General features: G+C 41.9%; 1 protein-coding gene across 1 annotated transcript in view; it reads right to left on the reverse strand.

The window, feature by feature from the left end:
- The window catches only part of RSRC1 (arginine and serine rich coiled-coil 1), a 270,622-nt gene that overhangs the window by 237,435 nt on the left and 11,434 nt on the right, over nucleotides 1–21,753 (reverse strand). The window contains exon 3 of the mRNA XM_056849746.1: nucleotides 19,504–19,629. Within this exon, the coding sequence (XP_056705724.1) occupies nucleotides 19,504–19,629 (126 nt within the window). The remainder of the gene's footprint in view (nucleotides 1–19,503; nucleotides 19,630–21,753) is intronic.

Below are 21,753 nucleotides of genomic sequence, written 5' to 3' on the forward strand. Positions count from 1 at the left end.
CAAATGGAAAGAATACAAAGAGTAAGGGAATCAGTATTTATTATATTTTTATCTCACTTTTTCTGCCTGCAGTGGGCAATCACATCCAGCACTGTTCCTGGGGTCTTGTGAATATTTCAATCAAAAACTTCATGAAAGAAATAGAGCTCCATCTGCATGCACGCTATTGTCTCCACTATAATTCAATACAGAGTTTTGGTGGCAGGTGCTGTACATAAACTAAAGTAAAATTCAGGCTTAGAAACTCAAAGACACACAAGTGAAGGAGAGTAGAGGGAAAAGGCTGAGGAGCAAGATCAGTTCAACAGAGCTGGAACAAGTTAACAGGTTTTAAGTTAGACATGCAGGCCTTTCCTTGATGGCTTTCTTCATGAGTACAACTTCCCAGTGGCGATGGTTCTCTGGCTAGTGGAAGAGGCTAGAGGGTCCTTCTCCTCACTACTGCAGTCAAAATAAAATTAGTGAAGGCCTAATTTGGGGTGGGGAGGGAATCAGGCCAAATGTTTTTCTACTGATTTTAACAGCTACTTTCCAAAGGAAACTATAAATCGTTCCAGGAGTGCCAACAAAATAAAAATGCAATTACAAAACTTAGCTGTATTCAGTACCAAATTAACAGCACTTATGTATTCATATCATTTTTTAGCTTTCTTAAACCAATGAAAGGCATCAAAGCAGCTGTCACTAGCAGCTATCTGTTCTTATTGATAACTCAAGAGCCCTTGGCTGTGCATTATGAAGTTTAATTTCCCAAAGCGGTCAATTAGATCTTGGTTCTATCCTCATTGGTGGGCTGTTGCTCAAGGATACCATGTAAACTTTTAGTTCACCCCTTTATTATTTCATAGCATCCAAGATGACAAACTTTTTCTTATTTCCTTTGAGATACTTCTAGATTGTGGCTATCGTTTTTAATGGATTCTGTGCGATATAACCTTTAACACAACAGCTAACTCCAAACTTCAAACGTCGTTTTATTGATATAACAAGAAGTGGTCTGATCTTTCTCCATCAATAAAACACAGATCACACAAGCAAGCTCAATAACGTATACTCTGCTAGTTCCTATTTATTCCCAAGTCTTTATTTGAAATAAAAGGAAACATACCCCAGTATTACAACTGTATTTGATGTGCCTAGACCAACATATGGTATGAAAAACATCTGCCCCCTCATAAGAGAAATGTTCCAGATACCACACAAGAAATTATATGTATGGTTATTAAATTACGTTTTTTCAAAATATCTCCAGAAAAACAGTACATCGGATTCTATTAATCTTTTCCACCAAAAGGGAAGATTTCCTCCAGCACAAGGAAACCTGTACTGAAAGGAAAGCCTCCTGCACCACCAGAAGCCTCTGCTATTAGTGGAACAAATCTTTATGATCCAACCCTAATGGTTTAAAGTGTTAGAAGACAGAGGAGATCAATCCAAAGGACAACAAGCAAGATTCGGCTCACAAATGGATCTCTTCTACTCCCACCACCCCCTCTCAGAAAAGTGGCTCGTGGCAGCTGAGGAAGCCTTGGGAGCAGCAAGGGGTTCAACATGATGTCTGCTGCGAGAAGGAGCTGGCAAGAATCGCTTTCTCAACGCAGACATATAATCACCAGCGGAAGCACACTTCCATGAACATTAGAGAGACTGTGGGTCGAACCCGCTGTTCTACCACATTTTGACTGCCCTGTTCATTTTGCCTTAGCCGGGCCATTAATGTTGCTGTCTTATAAAACTTTGTCCGGGGCCTTGCAATTTTTCTCATCAGCTCTTAAAGACTACACTGTATTAATGTATTGACACGCTACAAATTTACTTTCCTTCTCAGAACCTGTTTTGCCATTACCTCAAAACTACTGCTTTCACTCTAACTGCCTGTACTTCATATTTCATAGTATATTTTACCCAATTTTCTTTTACATTTTTAAAATAATTTTATTAAAGAAGGAAAGAATTACACCACATACTTGCACAACATGCATACAGTATATCAAACCTTCCAAAAGGAGTAATCTATTCCCTGTCATCTATATCTGCTAGAGTAGTACTAACATCAGCCACTTAATATCCCCTTAAGATTTTTTTTGTCTCTTTATACTGTTTTAGGAACTATAGCATTACTTGTTTCGCTGCTCACCAATACCTAGCCTCCTACTTTCTTGGTTATCCCGCTTTCTTTCTTAACATCACATTAAGCAATTTTCTTTTACATTTTGTCTTCTCTGTAGCTAATACTGACACAAAGAATCTGATTATGTAGCTGTCCTAGGAGAAGGCTTTTAACGGTAAAGGTAAAGGTCCCCTGTGCAAGCACCAGGTCATTCCTGACCCATGGGGTGACGTCACATCCCGACATTTCCAAGGCAGACTTTGTTTGCGGGGTGGTTTGCCATTGCCTTCCCCAGTCATCTTCCCTTTACCCCCAGCAAGCTGGGTACTCATTTCACCGACCTCGGAAGGATGGAAGGCTGAGTCAACCTTGAGCCAGCTACCTGAAACCGACTTCTGTCGGGATCGAACTCAGGTCGTGAGCAGAGCTTTTGACTGCAATACTGCACTCTGCGCCACGGGGCTCTAGAAGGCTTCTGGGAGAACAGAATTCCTGGAGAAGTATTTTAAAATACTTATTACAATCTTAGCCAAACCTTTCAATTATACTAAGTTGACGGAAGTTACAACTGTATGTTAGAAATTCAGTGTTATTTGTAAAGGAGATATGGAAGGTTATGCATGGCTTGATACACTGCCAAACTGGAAAACTGTTGGTTTTGATTAGTTAATCGCGCACAAATATATGGCAAAACCTTAATAAAGTACGAGCTAAATTTAGAACTTGCTACTTTGTGCTAGATTAGTACTTTCTCCTTGATCACTGATTGCACAAGTGTCGCTCGCTTAAGACTTATATGGGTGAATCTTAACCAAGTTTTCCACCACTTTTGCTGAATTATACTTCACACTGCAGACCCCCCCCCCTTTACTCCCACAGTGCTACTCATGGCCCACAATTTAGGGGAGAGGCACAGCAGGTTGCAGAGAGGGTGAGGTATCCAATCAAGAGAGATAGGGTCCACCTCTAAATCAACATTTGGTACTATTTAGGGGGCCATTCTGTGGAAATTCCAGGCACTAATACAGATCAATGTTTGCTGATTTGTTACAAGCTCTTTACAGTAGTTTCTGTTTCAAAAGGAGGCTATCACCTATAGAATCTCTAAAACTGTAATTATTACCCAAAGAGTAAAATAGTCTGTGTTCTTGCGTCACTTCTCTTCAATCTCTTTTTTAATCATGTTGTTCTGTAATTTATATTATGCTCTCGGTGTGCAACTATATTATCAAATTGAAGTAATTAGCAATAAAATCTAGAATAAATGTCAAACATATAAATTATTACACTTGCAAAATTACAAAATTGTTTTAAAACTACAAATCCCAACACTTCTAAAAGATAAGCTATATGAGGCTCCAGTATTAAAGAACATGCCCTATGAGTATTTCTGAAAATATACATGGGAATTCATACTTTTCACTCTTCTAACTTTGTTATCAACACAAACATGGTTTAAACTTCAACTACAGTTATTAAAACTGAGATAATGTAGGATGAGGCTTCCATCTCTTTCTTTCTGAAGTGACCTAAAAAAGCAGAATGGGTCATTTTAAAATGCACATCTAAATTTCTAGGTTTTTTTTCAACTGATTGGAAGAAAATCAAAATGACCTGGGTTCACAGTTGCAAGGTGTAATAATTTCCTGATTGTATGCTGCCAGGTTATCTAAAACCTGCCAGATGATTGCTATTAAAATTCCGTACTAATATTAGCATCTTTTAATACAATTTACTGGCCTCAATAGCTACCCAGCCTTAAAAGAAATTGGGAGACGGGGCACTTTTTTTGTTACCTGGTGGTTAAAGCACAAGTACACTTAATACAGTGTCATATGGATTCAGGCAAACAAATGCATGGTAACTAAATCTATAATAATAAAAGAATATCCGTGTCTGTCTGTCTACCTGTGGCAGCCATTACTCATCACAAAATAAAGCTACGAGTTTCACAACTGGCCTCCAGCTTCAGGATGATCATGGAAGATGCAGTACCAAAGGTATTTTCCTTTGTTACAAGGAGCCTTCTGCCACGGTTCTTTGTACTAGAGAAAGTACCCCTAACAGGACAGTTCAATGGGATGCATGTTTCTTCCGGTGAAATGGAAATTAAAATGAATGCCCATAACAAATGAAGCCAAAATGAATGACAAAGTCAAAATAAAATAAAAGTGAAAGAAATCACCACATAATTCAAAGCAGCTTTCCACAAGAGATTAAAATCTGTTGGTGGAAGAGGAATCAGCACTTTCCTCTGGTACAAGAAGCTTTCTACCAATACAAACACCTCTTGCATAGGCAGAAGGCTCCTTGCACCAACAGAATGCACCAGCATGAGCAGCGTGTTAGAAAACAACCCAGGGTTTACAGCCTTTCTCTAATGTTTAGCAATCTCATCTACTCCATGCTCTCTAATCCTCTATCTGGAAAGGCTAATGTCCTCGCATACATTCAAGGTTCTCATACATAAGCCAAGATAGTAACTTTGAGCCAAACTAGGCATTACAAACATTTGTAATTTATCCTTGATGTTGATTTTGTTGTTTTTCACCCATAAAATCAACTACAGAATGGATGGCGTGATCAGATAATTTCATCATGGCACCTAGCATTTTCAGCAGTGATTTTATCATAAAGTCTATCAGCAGTTCTCAGTACAAATACAAAGAGTTGAGTCCAACCAGTTCTTCCACAGGTGAATGGGGAAGAATTGGTTTATATATGCCGACTTTCTCTGCCACTTAAGAATCAATCCAGCTTACAATCACCTTCCCCTCCCCACAACAAACATTTTTGTTACAGCTTTAATAAAATTATGAGAAAATGTGAAGAGGTTATGATTAGGTTTTGTGAAGACTGAATAATGAGCCTGGCGTCTACATTTTTGGGCTGGCTAGAGTCAAAGAAAATTTGTCAAGGCCAAGAGCACAGAACTTATATTTCATTCCATGACTTGTTGCAAAGCACCTATCTTCAGGTATATGAAGGGGGTTCCTTTCATTTTTAGGTTATTTTTTTTACACTGTCTTTGAAGACATCTGAAAGAAGAATGTTCTTTTTTCCAGCACCAGCTCTTATTGCATTGTTACTACATTGAGTGCTGGAGGTCCTCTAGGGGCAGAAATGTGTTACGTGTGGGTTCTGACCACTTACTAAAAGCTGGGCACAGTAAAACTAGAAAAGCTCTGAAACCAAAGAATCCATACACTGTTTTTTTCCCTTATTTCTGTCCCTTCCTGATAGTCCCTAGAACAGCAACTCAAGAGTACCTAGTACCGTGTTGGTGAATGCATGGCACGCGTACCGCAAGCGACATGCCGAGCCCTCTCTGTGGGCAGGCGTGGAGCAGTCGCGTCTGCCTAGGGCTGTGCTGTGTTGCCGTGGTGTGGTGCTCCTTCTCCCCAAGCCCATGCTCCCCAAGCCTGCGCTGGCGCCCTATCTCTCCTTGAACCAGGGCAAGCCCCTCCCTCTCTAAGCTGTTTGTCGGCCGCAGCTCAGCTGTTTGTTGGGGCCCCGCCTGTCTTCAGTTTGGACGGGGAGGCTGTGGCCGAGCACCTTGCCATGCCCCCTCCTTTCAGCTGAGCTGCAGCTCAGCTGTTTGTCTGGGCCCTGCCCATCTTTACTTTGGACCGAGGCGGCTGTGGAGCACCTTGCCACACCCGCCTGTCAGTTTGGGGCCCCCACCCATCTTCAGTTTCTTCCATTCTGCTTTCCTAGGTAGGTATTACCACACTGATTGCTCTGCCTTTTTTTTTTTATCCCTGCTTACTGTGTCAGCTTCTCATCATCCCTTACCATCCAACTGACTCTCTTCACCCCATTCCAACTCCCTTTTCAAACATCAACATTGTTTTTCCCCCTTACAGAATGTTAAGGGCCGTGCTGACTCACCTATATATCTAATTCTGAACTTGGTCCCAGGGTGCAGCTGTTTTAAAAAGGCCCTTTACAGAGACAAGGTACTAACGTCTCAGCTGAACCCTCCCCTCCACACCAGGTACAATTATCTCCTAGCAAGGAAAGAAGACAGAAAAAGATTTGTCTACCAGGAAAAATAGCCACCCAGTTGGGGAGGACATTTTTAATTGGGAAAATGAAGAAAGTTAATATCCTCCCAGCCCAGTGTGGTCTGTCCCTATGGCTGCATTTTAGGGTGAAAAAACCATGTGGAGATCTAGTAATGGATCTTTAACCTAATGCGTGGTTTGGCCTTTAGTCCTCTTGGTTTCAGTCTGAGAGCTAAATAGAAGAAAATACTTTTCTCCCCTTGAAATCTATGGAATTCAGAAGTACTTGAGGAGCTGGGGGTGGGGGACATGGTTCAATGGTAGAACACCTGCTTTGCAGTGAGTAGACAGTACTGACCTTGACAGACAAAGGTCCATGAAGCTTCAGGTATCTCATGTTGCTGGTACTACAGTGGCTTTGTTCTCAGACGTGGGCCATATCTTTGACCCTCCTGTCATGCCAGGATGTATCTGTCTGTCTACCTAGCTTCCCCCAAGCCTCATTTCTAGAAGAAATTTCCAACTCTTTCTAGAACAAATCATCTGACAGCTGCCAGTTTTCAAATTTCACTGTGCATAGCAAAACATGGCAAGCCCCTCTCTGATGGGGACATTATCAAAACAGCCATGTTGTCTGGGAGTAATTCCCTTTTTCATGATTTCCCAAACAAGGATAAAATTATTCAACGCATCTCTGAGATGCCACTTAGCAGAAATACTGTTAAAGATCGAGTCCAGCGCATGGCAAGTGATGTTTGTCAGCAGCTCACCACTGACTTACAAAAGGCAGCCTTACTCCATGTGCTTGGATGAAAGCACAGATATAAATAATCATGCAAGGCTAGCAGTAATTTTGCGTTATGCTGTTGGTGACATCATGAGAGAAGAGCTGGTGAAACTGGTGTCTTTGCCTAAAAGAACACAAGGGATAGATGCTGTGATGGAGACTTTTTTGTCACAAGACATAAGACCAGAAAAAGTGGTTTCAATTACTAGTGATGGGGCATCTTCTATGGTGGGGGCATCTGGTTTCATACAATTCTTTGTTAAAGAAACAAAACATCAAGTCATTCAGTTCCATTGCATTATAAATCAAGAAGCTCTTTGTGCCAGGGACAGCAGCAAAAAATTTGATGATGTCCTCAAAGATGTCACAAAAATGGTGAATTACATCATGGCTCGTGCTCTGAATTGTCGACAGTTTCAAGCACTTCTTGAGAAGGTTCAGGCACAGTACAATTGTCTACTTATGTACAATAATGTCCGGTGGCTGAGCAGAGGACGAGTCCTGGAGAGATTTGTAGCCTGCTTGGATGAAATTCGGCTGTTTATGAATGAAAAAGGGCAGGAATATCCACAGCTCACTGATATGGCCTGGCTTACCAACCTCATGTTTTTTACAGATTTTACACAACACTTCAATGTACTGAACAAACAACTACAAGGCGTAGGGAAAACAGCAGAAAGGATGTTTTGTGATATCAAAACATATCAAAACTGTGTGATATCAAAACTGCAGGTTTTTGAAAGAGACCTTGAAAGTGGGCAGCTGAAATATTTTCCAAAACTAAAAATGCATTTAGAAAATTCTACAACATTTGCAGACAATCCTACAAGCCATCAGGAAATCTACAAGGAATTTTCTAGTATTGTAGCAGCTGCACAGGTGAATTTCAGCAACAGATTTTTACAGTTTCGTAAGATGGAGACAACCCTGTGTTTTCTTACTTCACCAGATAAAGCCAAATTTGAAGAACTTGATCTTTCCTGCCTACACTGGTTAGATTTAGAAAATCTGGAAATGGAGCTAATAGAATTTCAAGAAAGCTCTATCTGGAAAAATAAATTCTATGACCTGCGTGAAACACTTGAGAAGATAGAAGGGATGACAAAGGATAGCACAGTTAGTTCTGAAAATGAAATCCTTCAAGTGTGGAATTCTCTGCCAAATAATTTTAAGTCAATGAAAGCACTTGGGATTGCTTTCCTTACTTTGTTTGGATCATCTTATGCTTGTGAGCAGCTGTTTTCAGCTTTGAATTATATCAAATCTGACACCAGAAACAGACTAACAGATGACCTGAGTGCTGCATGTGTTGCTCTCAAACTTACAAAGTATGAGCCAAGGGTGGACAAATTATCAGCATGCACACAACAGCAAAAATCACATTAATTGTTCAAAAGCATGCCAAATGCAAACTTTTACCTTTCAATAAAAAGTTCTTTGTATCATTGAAAGCTCTGTTATTGTGTTTTTCTTTTAAGGCAAAAGATGTTAACGTATGAGTTGTTAAATTCAGTATTCAGGTTAAATTGCCGCATTGGCACTCGGCGATAAATAAGTGGGTTTTGGGTTGCAGTTTGGGCACTCGGTCTCTAAAAGGTTCACCATCACTGACCTAGTACTACCCCACTTCAACTAAGTTGCTCTACTCCATTTTATCTGCGTCTCTCCATTGGCTCTCAAATTCATTCTTAAACTATTTAAGAGTTTAAGAATAAATCAAAAGTCATCATTTATTCCAGCATTATTTTGTTGCTGCAGCTAGAGCAAACGGAAAAAAATATTTTGTATTAGCTTCAATAAAACTGAAACTTTGAAAGTAAACCAAAGACCATTTGGTTGTTCCTACATAACAAAGGATCCTCCATTCCCTATCTCCCTCTGTCACACAAACAGAATGAATCCATCTCCCAGGCCTCTTCCCAACTACCCAACTTATTAGAACAAACTAGCACCCGCATTTGCTCACTCACCATTATGTCCCCCAAGGCCCCTTTATTTTCCGTTCAACCATATCCCATGCAATAAATTCATCATTATGAATGGCTGAAAAACAGTCATAGGTTTTCCCTTCATTGGCTAATTTCATTCTCTGAGAATGGGTAAGGCTGTTTAAACGAGTCTTCATTCAAAGGATAAATACGTGACATAAGAATGTGAATGGATTATTCAGTGGCAACAAAAATAGAGGCATACATCCCCCAGAGAACCTTGTTATTGCTAGCAACAATAGTTTATACCTGCCCAAAGAGATACATTCAGAACAGCATAGAAAACGGTACATAAGAATAAAACAGCAGTTGAAAAAGAGCATGTTAAAAATTATATAGGTCGGGTTTTTAAATCAACATACATACAACCTTGAGAGATTAATTCAAAGAAAGCTGAAAGTTTTTTCCAAAGCTTTTAGTGAAACCTAGTTTTCCTTTCACATCTCCCTTATATTATTGAGGTTTTAAGGGGGGGAAGGTTGATAAAATATGTAGCCATTCATAAACCTGAGCATACAAAAGTAAATTGACTATAAAAGAAAAAGCCTTCCCTGAAAGTTACATAGTTTTGCACCACAGAATTAATAACCCAGGGTTGGATCCTAACTCCCACAAACAGGACTTTGCAGAAGCAGATCATCCCTAACTTCACTTTCCCCCAGCAGCATCCTAACCCCTCTACCCTCAAAAAAACACATACCTATAGCTTGAGAGATCCTCCTCACCAATATGCCATGTGGCATGAGAGGTTGTTAGTAAGAAGAGAGAATCTGGTTTTTGTCAAAGAAGTGGTACATGTGTATGAAACCATTCCTGATCCATATCAAGGAACCTTTAGTCTGTGTATAAAGAAGCATGTTTAAGGGAATAATTAAAAAGGAAGCAGTTCTAAATCCAAATGTTCAGTTTTATGGACAAGGGATAGTGAGGGAAAGAGAAAAAAACCAGGGCAGAGAGAAGTTTACTGGCAATACACAAACAGCTTACCTTATAAGCATCAAAAACACTTAGTTGAATGCAGCCCCAGAGACTTTTTTTGTAGGGAAATATGCCCTTCCCCTGTGTAGTTGCATGTAAAGCAGAAGTGAAGGGGATAAAGGAAGTGTCCAAAGGAAGGGGATAAAATGAAACAGAGGGCGGGGAGGGGGGCAGGGATTGGGATACTGTCAAAGCTGGGCAGTGTGGGAGCTAGCAGCAGAGAGAGAATCAGTCAGATAAAAAAGAATAAAGAATTACCAAAATCTAGGCTTTGTGGTGGGGTGAGAAATGGGTAGCAGGGGGAGGTTGTTGCATGAGGAAGTGCCAAGGCTTACTGGGATAGAGAATGGTAGTGGGACAGGAGAAAGTCCTGGGAATCGGACCAAGAGAATCAGGCAGAGAGGAAAGGGCTGGGCAGCAGCTGGGAACAAGGTTTGAGAGAGCAATGAGGGGAAAGGGAGAAATGCACTTGGCCGGTGCCAGGAAAGTTGGGGGCCCCTGGTCTAAGGTGATAATGTGGATCTGGTCTACTTCAGTTTCACTTCTGCTTTAGTATGAAGTACTCTGGGTTAACCAAGACTGAGTCTGTGTTGTACTATTACACTGTGCCCTTCTTGTGAAGTTATTATATTATGGCAACCTAGAACATTGCCTTTACTGTAGAAAAGGTCCCTTAAATATAGAGCTCTCCATTTAATGCGTCACATGAATAGGAGATGAAGAGCATCATCGGCATAGAACAGCAAGTACTATTCCACTGCTTTAACTTTTTTATACCATATACACCAGCGAAGGGGGTTACCGCACTTTGTATTCCCAGCGATGTATTAAGTTTGAAAACGTTATAAAAAACATCGCTTTAAAAGGGTTTTTGGATACCACAGCTTATAAAAGGTTGGAAAACGCCTTCACAGCTAAAGGGGCCAAACAAAGTGCGAACAGTATTTTTTATAACGTTTTCAAACTCTTAATACATCGCTGGGAATACAAGTGCGGTAACCCCCGAAGTCTCCACTCACACCTTATACCCGTGATGGCGAACCTATGGCATGCGTGCCGCCTCTGGCACGTGTAGCCCTCTCTGCCGGCACGCGCCCGGCCGCCTCCGCTCAGCCCCCGGGAAGCAGCCTTCCTTTCCATTCCCTTCCCGGGCTTTGCCTGGCCCCGAGCCACGGGCGGTCCGCAGCGACTCCGGATTGGCTCCTTACGCCCGAGGTCAGACTGGGAGGCGCTTCAGAATGGGGGCGGGGATCAGTGGGCGAGCCGGGAGCGGTTGCCCTCAGGGACCCCCGGGGTGCGCAGCCTGCCCCCCCCCCGACTCCTGCCCCGGACGGAGCCCCGGCCTCATCGACCCGTAGCAATCCGGGGGCTGCAGGGACACAGCTCCTTGCAAGGGAGGCCGGGCCCGCCCGCCCGCTGCAAAAGGCCCCCGAAGGCCGGGCCGCCACCTGCGGCGCCTCCCCCGCTCGGCCAAGAGGAGCCGCCGCCGCCCTGGTTCTGCCCAGCGCGCAGCCCAGCCAAGCGGCCTGCGAAGCGGCGCCGGGGAGCGGGAGCGGCCCGTGCGGTGGGGGGGGCGTGCTGCGGTGGCGGCCGGCGGGACTTGCGCCCAAGCAGCCCCCGGAGTCTCTGGGAGGAGGAATAAGAAGGCTCCTGGCCCAGCCTGGGCTCCGCTGCAGCTGCCAGAGAAACGAAGCGCAGCACGGCCCTCTCTGAAGCCGCAGCGTGCAGGAACGCTGCGGCCCTTTTAAACCCCCGCTCGCCATCGGCAAGAGGAGGCGGGACAGAGGGAGGGAGGAAGACGCTTCCCCCAAGCGGGGAAGGCGAAACGTCCCTGCACGCCGCGCGGCACAGGGGTTGAAACCTCTCTCGCCCGCTAGGGAGGGAGGGAGGGAGGGAGGGAAAAAAGCCAGTCGATCAGGTGGAGGACTTTTGTGGACTTGGGGGAGGTGGGAAGGCTGAAGCCCGGTCGCAGGAAGCCGGCTGTGCGTGTGTGTGAAGGCTTTTCTCTCTTTTCTTCCTTTTTCTGTACTCTCTCTCCTATTCTTTCTCTCCTCTTTTTCTGTCTCTTCCTCTCTCCCTCTCCCCCTCCCTCTCCCTCCCTCCCTCTCTCTCTTTCCTTCTTTCCCTGCTATCTTTCTTCCTTCTTTCTGTCCTTCATTCTTTACTTCCTTCCTTCTTTCCTTGCTTCTTTCAGTCCTTCATTCCTTCCTTCCTTCTTTCTGTCCTTTCTTCCCTTCCTTCCTCCTTTCCTTCTTTCTGTCCTTCATTCCTTCCTTCCTTGCTTGCTTCTTTCCTTCCTTCTTTCCCTGCTTCCTTCCTTCATTCTTTGTCCTTCATTCTTTCCTTCTTTCCTTGCTTCTTTCCTTTCTTTGCTTCTTTCTGTCCTTCCTTCCTTCCTTCCCTGCTTCCTTCCTTCTTTCTGTCCTTCCTTCTTTCTGTCCTTCATTCTTTCCTTCTTTCCTTTCTTTCCTCTTTTCCTTCCCTGCAGATTGACAGCAGGCTGCAAGCTGCGCCCCCCTGGCACCTCAGTTGCCTGGGCCCACCGCTGGCTGCCACCTGGGAGGAGGGGGAAGACCTGGGGGAGCAGAGGCACCCTCCAAGCCTTCTCTGCATAGCCTCCCCTAGGGTTGCCAACCTCCAGGTGGTGGCTGGAGATCTCCTGCTATTACAACTGATCTCCAGCCAATAGAGATCAGTTCCCCTGGAGAAAATGGCCACTTTGGCCATTGGGCTCTATGGCTGTTCAGTCTTCCTCCCCAAACCCCGCCCTCCTCAGGCTCCACCCCCAAAACCTCCCGCCAGTGGTGAAGAGGACCTGGCAACCCTAGCTTCCCCACACACACACACACACCAGGAGATCTACGCCTGGTATGGCCCCCGAACGATGTTATAAATATGTAAATATGTAAATAAATAAATATGTAGAACGATGTTATAAATATGCAGAAAAAAGGTTCCCCACCCCTGTTCTAAACTAAAACCTCAGTATTCAGGTTAAATTGCCGCATTGGCACTCGGCGATAAATAAGTGGGTTTTGGGTTGCAGTTTGGGCACTTGGTCTCTAAAAGGTTCGCCATCACTGCCTTATACCAACAGATTAAATAGCATGAAACAGTAACACAAAGCATGCTTGTCAATATTGCTAGGCTGGCCAACCATAAAATGAGAGGAAATGATTTTTCAAACAAAGTAAAAGCAGGATCATTCCTGTACAGAAAGAGTCAGCTTCCAGCACTTTAAGAAAGGTAAGATCTTCTTCTTTTTGATGCTTAAAGCTCAGAATATCTCTTATTGATCTTTTTACTGCTATACCTGTTCATACAATAACCTACAGCAGCTCTTCAACAAGTCCTGTGGGAAAGCATGAACATTTACATGCTTCTACCACACCCATAATGAGCCACATACACTTCATGTCACCCTTCCTTTTTAGAAAAGTAATGTGTAAAAAAGTAATCACTGCACAGGTTGCTTCACGCACTACATTATAGGCATGGTGGAAGCAAGCAAGTATTCATATTTTCCCATCACACCCATACAAAGTCCTCTTTGGAGGAACAACACAACTACCCTCTGAAACCACTTTGGATGAGTATATGAACCAATCCTCATATGACAGATACAGAGATTTGTTTATTAATGGCTTGCTCAGTACATTTTTATTCCTCCACAGGGGCCTCCTCCATTTTCTCTTCACAACAACCCTGTGAAGTATGGTAAGTTAGGCTCAGAATGAGTAACTAGCCTAAGGTCACCCAGCAAGCTTCATGGCACAGTAAGGGATTTGAACCTTGGTCTCTCACATCCTAGTCCAACACTCTAACCGCTACACTAATCCTAAAGACCTGCAACAATATTTGACTAACTCTTCTCAGTCAACAATCTTTACAAAATTTCCACAACTACAAACTCCTGCTTAACTGGAAATAAAGTTAAATAGTAATACAGGTTGAGTATCCCCCTCATCCGAACTGCTTGGGACCAGAAGTGGTCCGTATTTCGGATCTTTCCATACATTGGAATATTTTAGAACTTTTGTATATACATAATGAGATACCTTGGGGATGGGACTAAAATTCATTTATATTTTATATACACTTTATACACATAGCCGGAATGTAATCTTAAACAACATTTTTAATAATTTTGTTTATATTGAACCACCAGAAAGCAAATCATACTTTCATTGTACAAATTATGGTGAGACTACACCTGGAATACTGTGTCCAGTTCTGGTCACCACACCTCAAAAAGGATATTGCAGAGCTTGAGAGGGTGCAGAAAAGAGCAACCAAAATGATCAAGGGACTAGAGCAACTGCCCTATGAGCACTTAAAATGCTTAGGGCTGTTTAGCTTGGAAAAGAAAGCAGTTAAGGGGAGACATGATAGAGGTCTATAAAATTATGCATGACATGGACAGAATACAAGAACGTGGGATCATCTGCTGAAGCTGGAGGGTGACAGATTCAAAACTGATAAAAGTATTTCTTCACACAACACATAATTAAATTGTGGAACGCCCTGCCCCAGGATGTGGTGGTGGCTGCCAACTTGAAAGGCTTTAAAAGGAGAGTGGACATGTTCATGGAGGAGAGGGCTATTCACGGCTACTAGTCAAAATGGATACTAGTCATGATGCATACCTATTCTCTACAGGATCAGAGGAGCATACCTATTATATTAGGTGATTCGGAACACAGGCAGGATAACACTGCTGCAGTCATCTTGTTTGTGGGCTTCCTAGAGGCACCTGGTTGGCCACTGTGTTAACAGACTGCTGGACTCGATGGGCCTTGGTCTGATCCAGCATAGTGTCTCTTATGTTTTTAAAAGTGTAAATATCTCACCAGAATACCTGTATCAGCTGTTAAACAAGAGCAACAACAGACAACAAACAAACAACTGCAGGCTTTCAGTCTCCACCTACAATACAGTGTACACTGTATTTTATTTTTTTAGGTGAGAGGAAACATTGAAAGCAGGCAGCACAGATCTGCCTGCATGCCAGCTCAAAAAGGTCCGGTTTTCGGATCAGTCCAGTGATGGGATGTCTGGATAAGGGATACTCTACCTGTACTTCGGTATGAATTGTCAGCCACAAGTACCGGCAGATTTCTTGTTTCTGAACTTAAAAAAACCACAAATGTAATAATGAGGTGAGAACTTTCAATTCCTGAATTACAGTTTGTGGATCAAAGCCCTCAATACGATTGGTAGGGGTACAGCCTCTACAAGTAAAGTGCATTCTCAAGCAGCAGGAAAATGTCTGTGAAGTTAACAAGACCACGCTTAAAAACAGTGCTCAGGTAGCTCTTCATCATGTGGCAGTGGATTTTTAGAAATCTGTACACACCACTAGAAGCCAAGGGTCACATTTTATCAAAGATAAGTATTACTTTTTTCTGTTTGTGACAAGAGGGTTTTTTGTAATATCTCTGGGCAATTAGCTGACTACTGCTGACCAAATGCTGTCATGTAGTGAATGCTACAAAGCGGCAGTGCTCCCACAGCTGTCAGTTACGCCACTGCAGTGCACATCAATTGAGAAAAGTTGAAACCCACTGATTTAGACTCACCATACTCCCAAAGCTCTTCCATGTATGACTTGCCTTCTTGACCCTTCATTGCCCTCGTTTATCTCTTATGAATCTTTTCCAAAAAGTCAACATCGTCCTTGTTTGAGAAAGACCTCATGTGGGCTACTGTGTTTAGTTCTGGGCATTGTACTTCAGCTACTGTACAATAGTATGGGATCCTTCCAAGTCTTGGAAATGCTGTTCATATTAACAGTCTAAAATGACACTGGACTTCCATTGGACAAAATCATATTAACTTGGTTCACCACTGCCATTACGTTTGTACTTATTATGCAAGATAATATACATATGTTTCTATCACAAGGGACAGTCAGTAGACATAAATCTTACAAATAGATGCCTATGCCACAAGGTAGCACACACAAAACTAACATCAAATACATATGGAAAGATTTGTTTTAACTAAACAATTCAGCATGGCTAAATGTGAACTCTCATCCTAGAGGGGAGCACAGGAATCCAACTGGTATAAAAATATTAAAGATTTATGATGGAGGAATTTTGGGAATAATGGCTTTGATTACCAACAATCAAGAAACATAATTTCTGCCTGATTTCAGCAGCGGACAGGAGATGATATTTTCATTCCAGGCATTATTTTTTCATCCAATCTTAAAATTGATACATTTTCAATATCATTTGTATTTGAAGTTTTAGAAACTTAAAACCCCACCCTTTATGACATGTTTGCTATGCAAACAAACTGGTGTGTTACAATACAACTGGAACACAAAACTAGGTCAAGGTTTGCCATTTTTTGCTTTACTAAACTGAAAGAATTGATAATTCAAAGAAACAAGTCATACAACACATATGGAAAAGACTACTTTCACAATTAACAGGAATAATTATAAAATAAACTGGAAGCCTTCAGCAAAACATATATGTGAAATGTACAGAATTCTACCACTACTATTCTACAGACAAACAATAGAGCAATAAGAACAGCCGTGTTCTAATCTTCACATGGCAATAATTTCAAACTGATATTATTATTCTCATTTCCTTGAATAATATCCATACTCCAGGGTCATTTTCCTCCTCATATTCAATATTGTGCATGCTTGTATCAAGATTCCTTTCTTCATATCCTGTCACAGTATCAATCACTGCCTCCTGTCCACTCAATCCACTTTTGATTTATCAGCCGCCGTCTTTCTGGACTCCATAACTCGACCCAAACCATTTTAACAAGACATTGACAAATAGCACTCAGTATCGCATCAACCTGTTCCACTTAGTAAACTAAGAAACACTAACTGTGACATCTCTGCATAAGTATTCTATTCCATTCCCCAGACTGATGTATATTAATGAGGAGATGGTATTTGAAATGCTTCTTCCACATCAGCATCTAATATGATCAAATTAGGAAATGGGATGATTTATTAAATTTTGTAGAGCTGAAATATTTCTTTATATCACTATATCTGTGGTTTCAGAAAGTGAGCTGTTGCTTTCAATTTTTCTGCTGAGGATGTGCCCGCATTTCACAGGCAAATTATTGTCTTTAAAAAGATTGCAAGAAGGCAAAATGTTATTAAGCAAATGCTCAGTAAAACAAACTAAATCAGTTTTAAAATTCCTAATTTAATGTAAATCTTGGTTGTTTTGTTGAAATTCAGTTTGTGATCTTATTAAGTCACATTTGCATTGTACTGTTTTGCCAGAGGACAATTTTGAATCTATACTATATTCCCAGACAGCTTCAATTCTTTACTCAAGATGCATCCAAAATAAAATAAAAACTTGTAATGTGAACGTGTTTATCTTTTGGATTATGAAAACCTATATTAGTCCTCAAATATGGAAAACAGCAGACTTTCCATTTTTAATACTTTAATCAAAAAATTACATTCACGACTATTTTTGCATATTTGACACTGTGCACTTATCTTCATTTTCACCACACACCCACAAATACTTAGCTGCAGTATTTCCTAAAAGCTTACTGTACTGTGAATGCCCTGGCATTCAAACTAGGGCATGAAAATTTGAAATCCTAACTCTAAATACCTGAACAAATATTATACAGAACCCTGAGTTCCCCTTATACAGAACCCTTCTGTTCCCCGAAACTACAGAACAACTCTCCTACACACTCTCCAAAGCCCAAATTTTCATAAGCATGGACATTTCTGTATTAAATGGGTTTGGTGATCTATACTAAGCTTATACTAGGAATTAATTTTAGCATGTTTTAATTAGCTTGACTTTTTTTTTATTTACGCTAACCTAAGTAATAAGGAAGGCTATATGTTAAAAAAAATTAGCTTTCTTTACTGACAAAAATGTCAGTGTATTCCGTTTCAGAGGCCTTTTTTACAGTAAAGCTCAATGTAAATCTCCTTAAAGGGGTGAGTAAAACTAGCTATACACATAAAAAAATGATGACATATCTAAGAAATGGAAGGCCAATTACCCAGCTATCTTTGTTAAACCAAGGGCACAGAGCTAAACAAAGAGCTCTATGCCTCACACTGAGCAAGCTATCATTCCACGCCGAAAACAGTAAAGAACTTTTAACGGCTGATTATAATTACACAAGAGATCAGTACAGAAAAGAGTTACTGACCCACAGATGTTTACGATCCCATTTACACCCATGTGCTCAAAAGTATTGTTCAACAGCAAGATAATCAACTGTAACCTGTATATCTATCCACACATCGCATAACGGCTCATATCTATCCACACATCGCATAACGGCAGCCCCGCCCCTGGCCAGTGCTGTGACGCCCTGGGAACACCTCCCGGGACACTGGGACGACCCGGCAACGCCTCCCGTGACGATGACGCGGCCTTTGCCAGCGGCTGGACACTGGCGGTAGGCTCCGTTGGTGGCCAGGCTTGATGCTGCTGTGGCAGCAGCCAGCAACTGGCCACAAACGCCGGTGCTGGGGCCACAAACGCCGGCAAAGTGGGCCCTTGCGTCAGAGTAGGCCTTCACCAGCCTCCAAAGGCCTTTGGTGTGGGCCGCCAGCGCTTCTCAAGAATGCGCTGTTAGAGTCTTTCACATCACCTACTGCCAGATTCTTTAACTGGAGATGGCAGGGATTGAGCCTGGGACCTTCTGCATGCAAAGCAGATGCCCTACCACTGAGCCACAGCCCCTACTGTAGGACTACATACATGCTGACCTACTTTAAAGAAATCCTTAGAATAAAAACCTGTTATTCTTTAGGGTGTCATAAGACTCCTGCTCATTTATACCTACAGACCTGGATCTAAAGATAATCTGCTGGTCTCAGAAGAGGGAGCCTTTTTCCCTTGCAGCTGCACCTCCTTGAACCACAAATCTCGCAGTCCCCAAGGGTCCTCTGAGTTTCAAGATGTGCAAGGTGTGCCAAGCAAAGGAGGAAGAAAACCTTATTGTGGTAGCAGAATTCCATTCATGATGGTCTGGATCCAACACACTGTAGGTTATCTCCTTCATGCTCTTAGCATTCTTGCAACTTCAACCGTATTTTCATCCCAAATCTATTATTCAGATCATTGCACCTATTAGCAATGTTAATGTAACAACCCTTTAAAAAGTGTTTCTTGTGCTATTATCCTGGCTTGTACACCGCAACTTAAGTATAAAGCTATTTAGCCACTTATAATGACCAGTAGTTTAAGCGCTGACATGACTGGCCCAGGCTAGCCTGATCTCATCAGATCTCAGAAGCTAAGCAGGGTTGGCCCTGGTTAGTACTTAGATGGGAGACCATCAAGGAAGCCCAAGGTTGCTACTCAAAGGCAAGCGATGGCAAACCACCTCTTTTGTTTCTTGCCTTATAAGCCTTTGGGGTTGACATATATTGGCTGTGAGTTAATGGCACTTTCCACCATCAGCAGCTTCATTTAAAACTACAGGACAAGAGAAAAAGGCAAGTCATCCTAGTCCAACCTCTTGCACAGAATCTAAGAAACCCTCTAAAGTTTACACAAGATGACTATCACCACAGTCGCTTTGGCAAGGGACCATATAATAAAAAATGTACTACCCGTTTAATCTCAATCGGGGGGAGAGAAGAGGGAGATGCCATACCTTCTTGTTCTGCTCTTTGATCTTGATCTCTGAGACCTATTTGATTTTCCTCGACCTCTTGATCGGCTTCGGCTGTGCTTTCGCTTGGATCCATATGAAGAACTACTGCTAGATCGATGCCTGCGCCTAAAAACATCAACAGATACCATAATAAACTTCACTTTTTTATAAGTTGGACATGATATAGCTAATATTTTTCACTTGTACTACTACTATGCACTGTTAAAAAAAAGACCAAAATAAACAGTTAGACATGCACAGAAAGGGGCCAATTGTAATAAGCCCTACCATGACATGTGCAAGAGGACTTTGTGTAATGCAAGCCCAGTACCTTTCCAGATGACAGAATCAGAACACTCTGTGCAGGCTGCAAAAGTGTTTCCTGAAAACGTATACCTTGAACTCATCGTCAAGTTCATGCCTCATTTCCCAACAGTTTAGTTGCATGAAGTCTATCAATTATTATTTATAATTGCAGAACAGTTTTGTTAACTATACTGGATTTTCTGGAGGCAAGAGCTCATGGCTATTTAGTGTTTATTTCTTCAGCTTCCAAAGAATAACAACTGGCAAACAACATACTATGGAATACAGAATTTTGAATAACTGCTACTAGAGATATGAAGCCTCAAAAAAAAAAAAAGCCACAGAAGTTGGGGAGGCCCAGTTTCTCTCCATTCCCCCACCCAGACTGTTTTCAATTGTTCCAATAGAAAAATTGGAAATTTGGCTGGAGTACTGAAAAGAACTTAAACATTCTCTGTTTTGGAATGCAAGAAATCCTTTTCAAGACAAGATTTTGCTCAATCAAAACACAGGATGTAGATTTTTACATGAAAACGTTACAGCATTAGAGAGTAATTCTTGTATATACGGCAAACAGGTACACTTAAATAGAAGATGCGTTTCCACATCAAGAAGTTGCTGACATCTTCACCCAAAGAGTAGGCAGGACAAGGGCTTCCTTGCTTAGGAAAGGCTGCTTGCCTTCCTCCAGGGACTTTAAGCCAAATTAGACAATATATTTAACTCAGGGACATCACAGGGATTTGCAGTCAAACTGTAGCTACAAGTTTCCCTGTGGGAACTCACTTCTATAAAGCAACAGGGGTCCAATTTGAATCAAGACCACTACACAAAGAGGAGGTTCTTCTACCTTCTTCCCATGACATTGTTCTGACCCAAAACAGTCCCGCAACTGTGTTGAAGTGAGTTCCCACGGGCAACTAGTAGTTGGCCTCTGACTGCAAGTCCCTGTGGTGGCCACAAGTTAAATGTAATGTCTAGTTTCGCTCGTTGGTCTAGATTGGTAGAAACAGTAGAAGCCAGTAACCTGAATCTGCAGTTCTGTTGACTGGATCTATGTAGTCAACCTCTACAGCATGCTCTTCAAAAGAACAGCAGAACTGGCAGGAAAACAAGCAGTTTATTGTCCTACCTTACAGGAGGTGATACTCGTACTTTCATGGACATGTTTGTTTCAATGTGACTAACTTGTCTACAATTAATATCCTATAATGTATATCATAATCTACTATGGAACGGTTCAGTGTTTCCTATATTTAATTCTATATCCAAATATGTTCCTAGTTCTATTTTGACCCCATGAAACTGCTTCTGTCCAAACACACTTTTCTTCTGTTTACTACAAAATTTGTATTTTCTATTTTTACTTTTATTTTCCCTACCTATTTCTCAAATGGCTGACACTAAGATATGTGGAATTATAGAACAAGTGCTCTCTTTATTTCTGTGTAACATTGAATATATTAAGAATTTTTCTTGTAGAAAACTAAAGCATGTATACTTCTATAAATATACCATATAAACCATCTTCAAGTACTTGAAAGGCTGTCATACAGAGGATGGTACAGAGTGGTTGTCTGTTGCCCCAGAAGGTCAGACCAGAACCAACAGGTTGAAATTAAATCAAGAGTTTTTGGCTAAACATTAGGAAGATCTTCCTTACAGTTAGAACAGTTCCTCCGTGAAACAGTCTTCCTTATGAGGTGGTAGGCTCTCCTTTGGATGTTTCTAAAAGAGGCTAGATGGCCATCTGACTGCAATGCTGATTCTTTGAACTTAGGCAGATCATGAGAGAGAGGGCAGGAAGGGTTGCGTCAGTGCTTGGCTCTCGAGGCTCTTTCTTACATACCCAGGGTCAATACGCAATTTTCCTCCAGGCCAGATGAGCCAGGGATCCTAGGTTTTTTGCCATCTTCTGGACATGGAATATGGCTCACTGGGCGT

The sequence above is a fragment of the Euleptes europaea genome, chromosome 5 (genome assembly GCF_029931775.1).
Source record: "Euleptes europaea isolate rEulEur1 chromosome 5, rEulEur1.hap1, whole genome shotgun sequence".
Taxonomy (NCBI): domain Eukaryota; kingdom Metazoa; phylum Chordata; class Lepidosauria; order Squamata; family Sphaerodactylidae; genus Euleptes; species Euleptes europaea.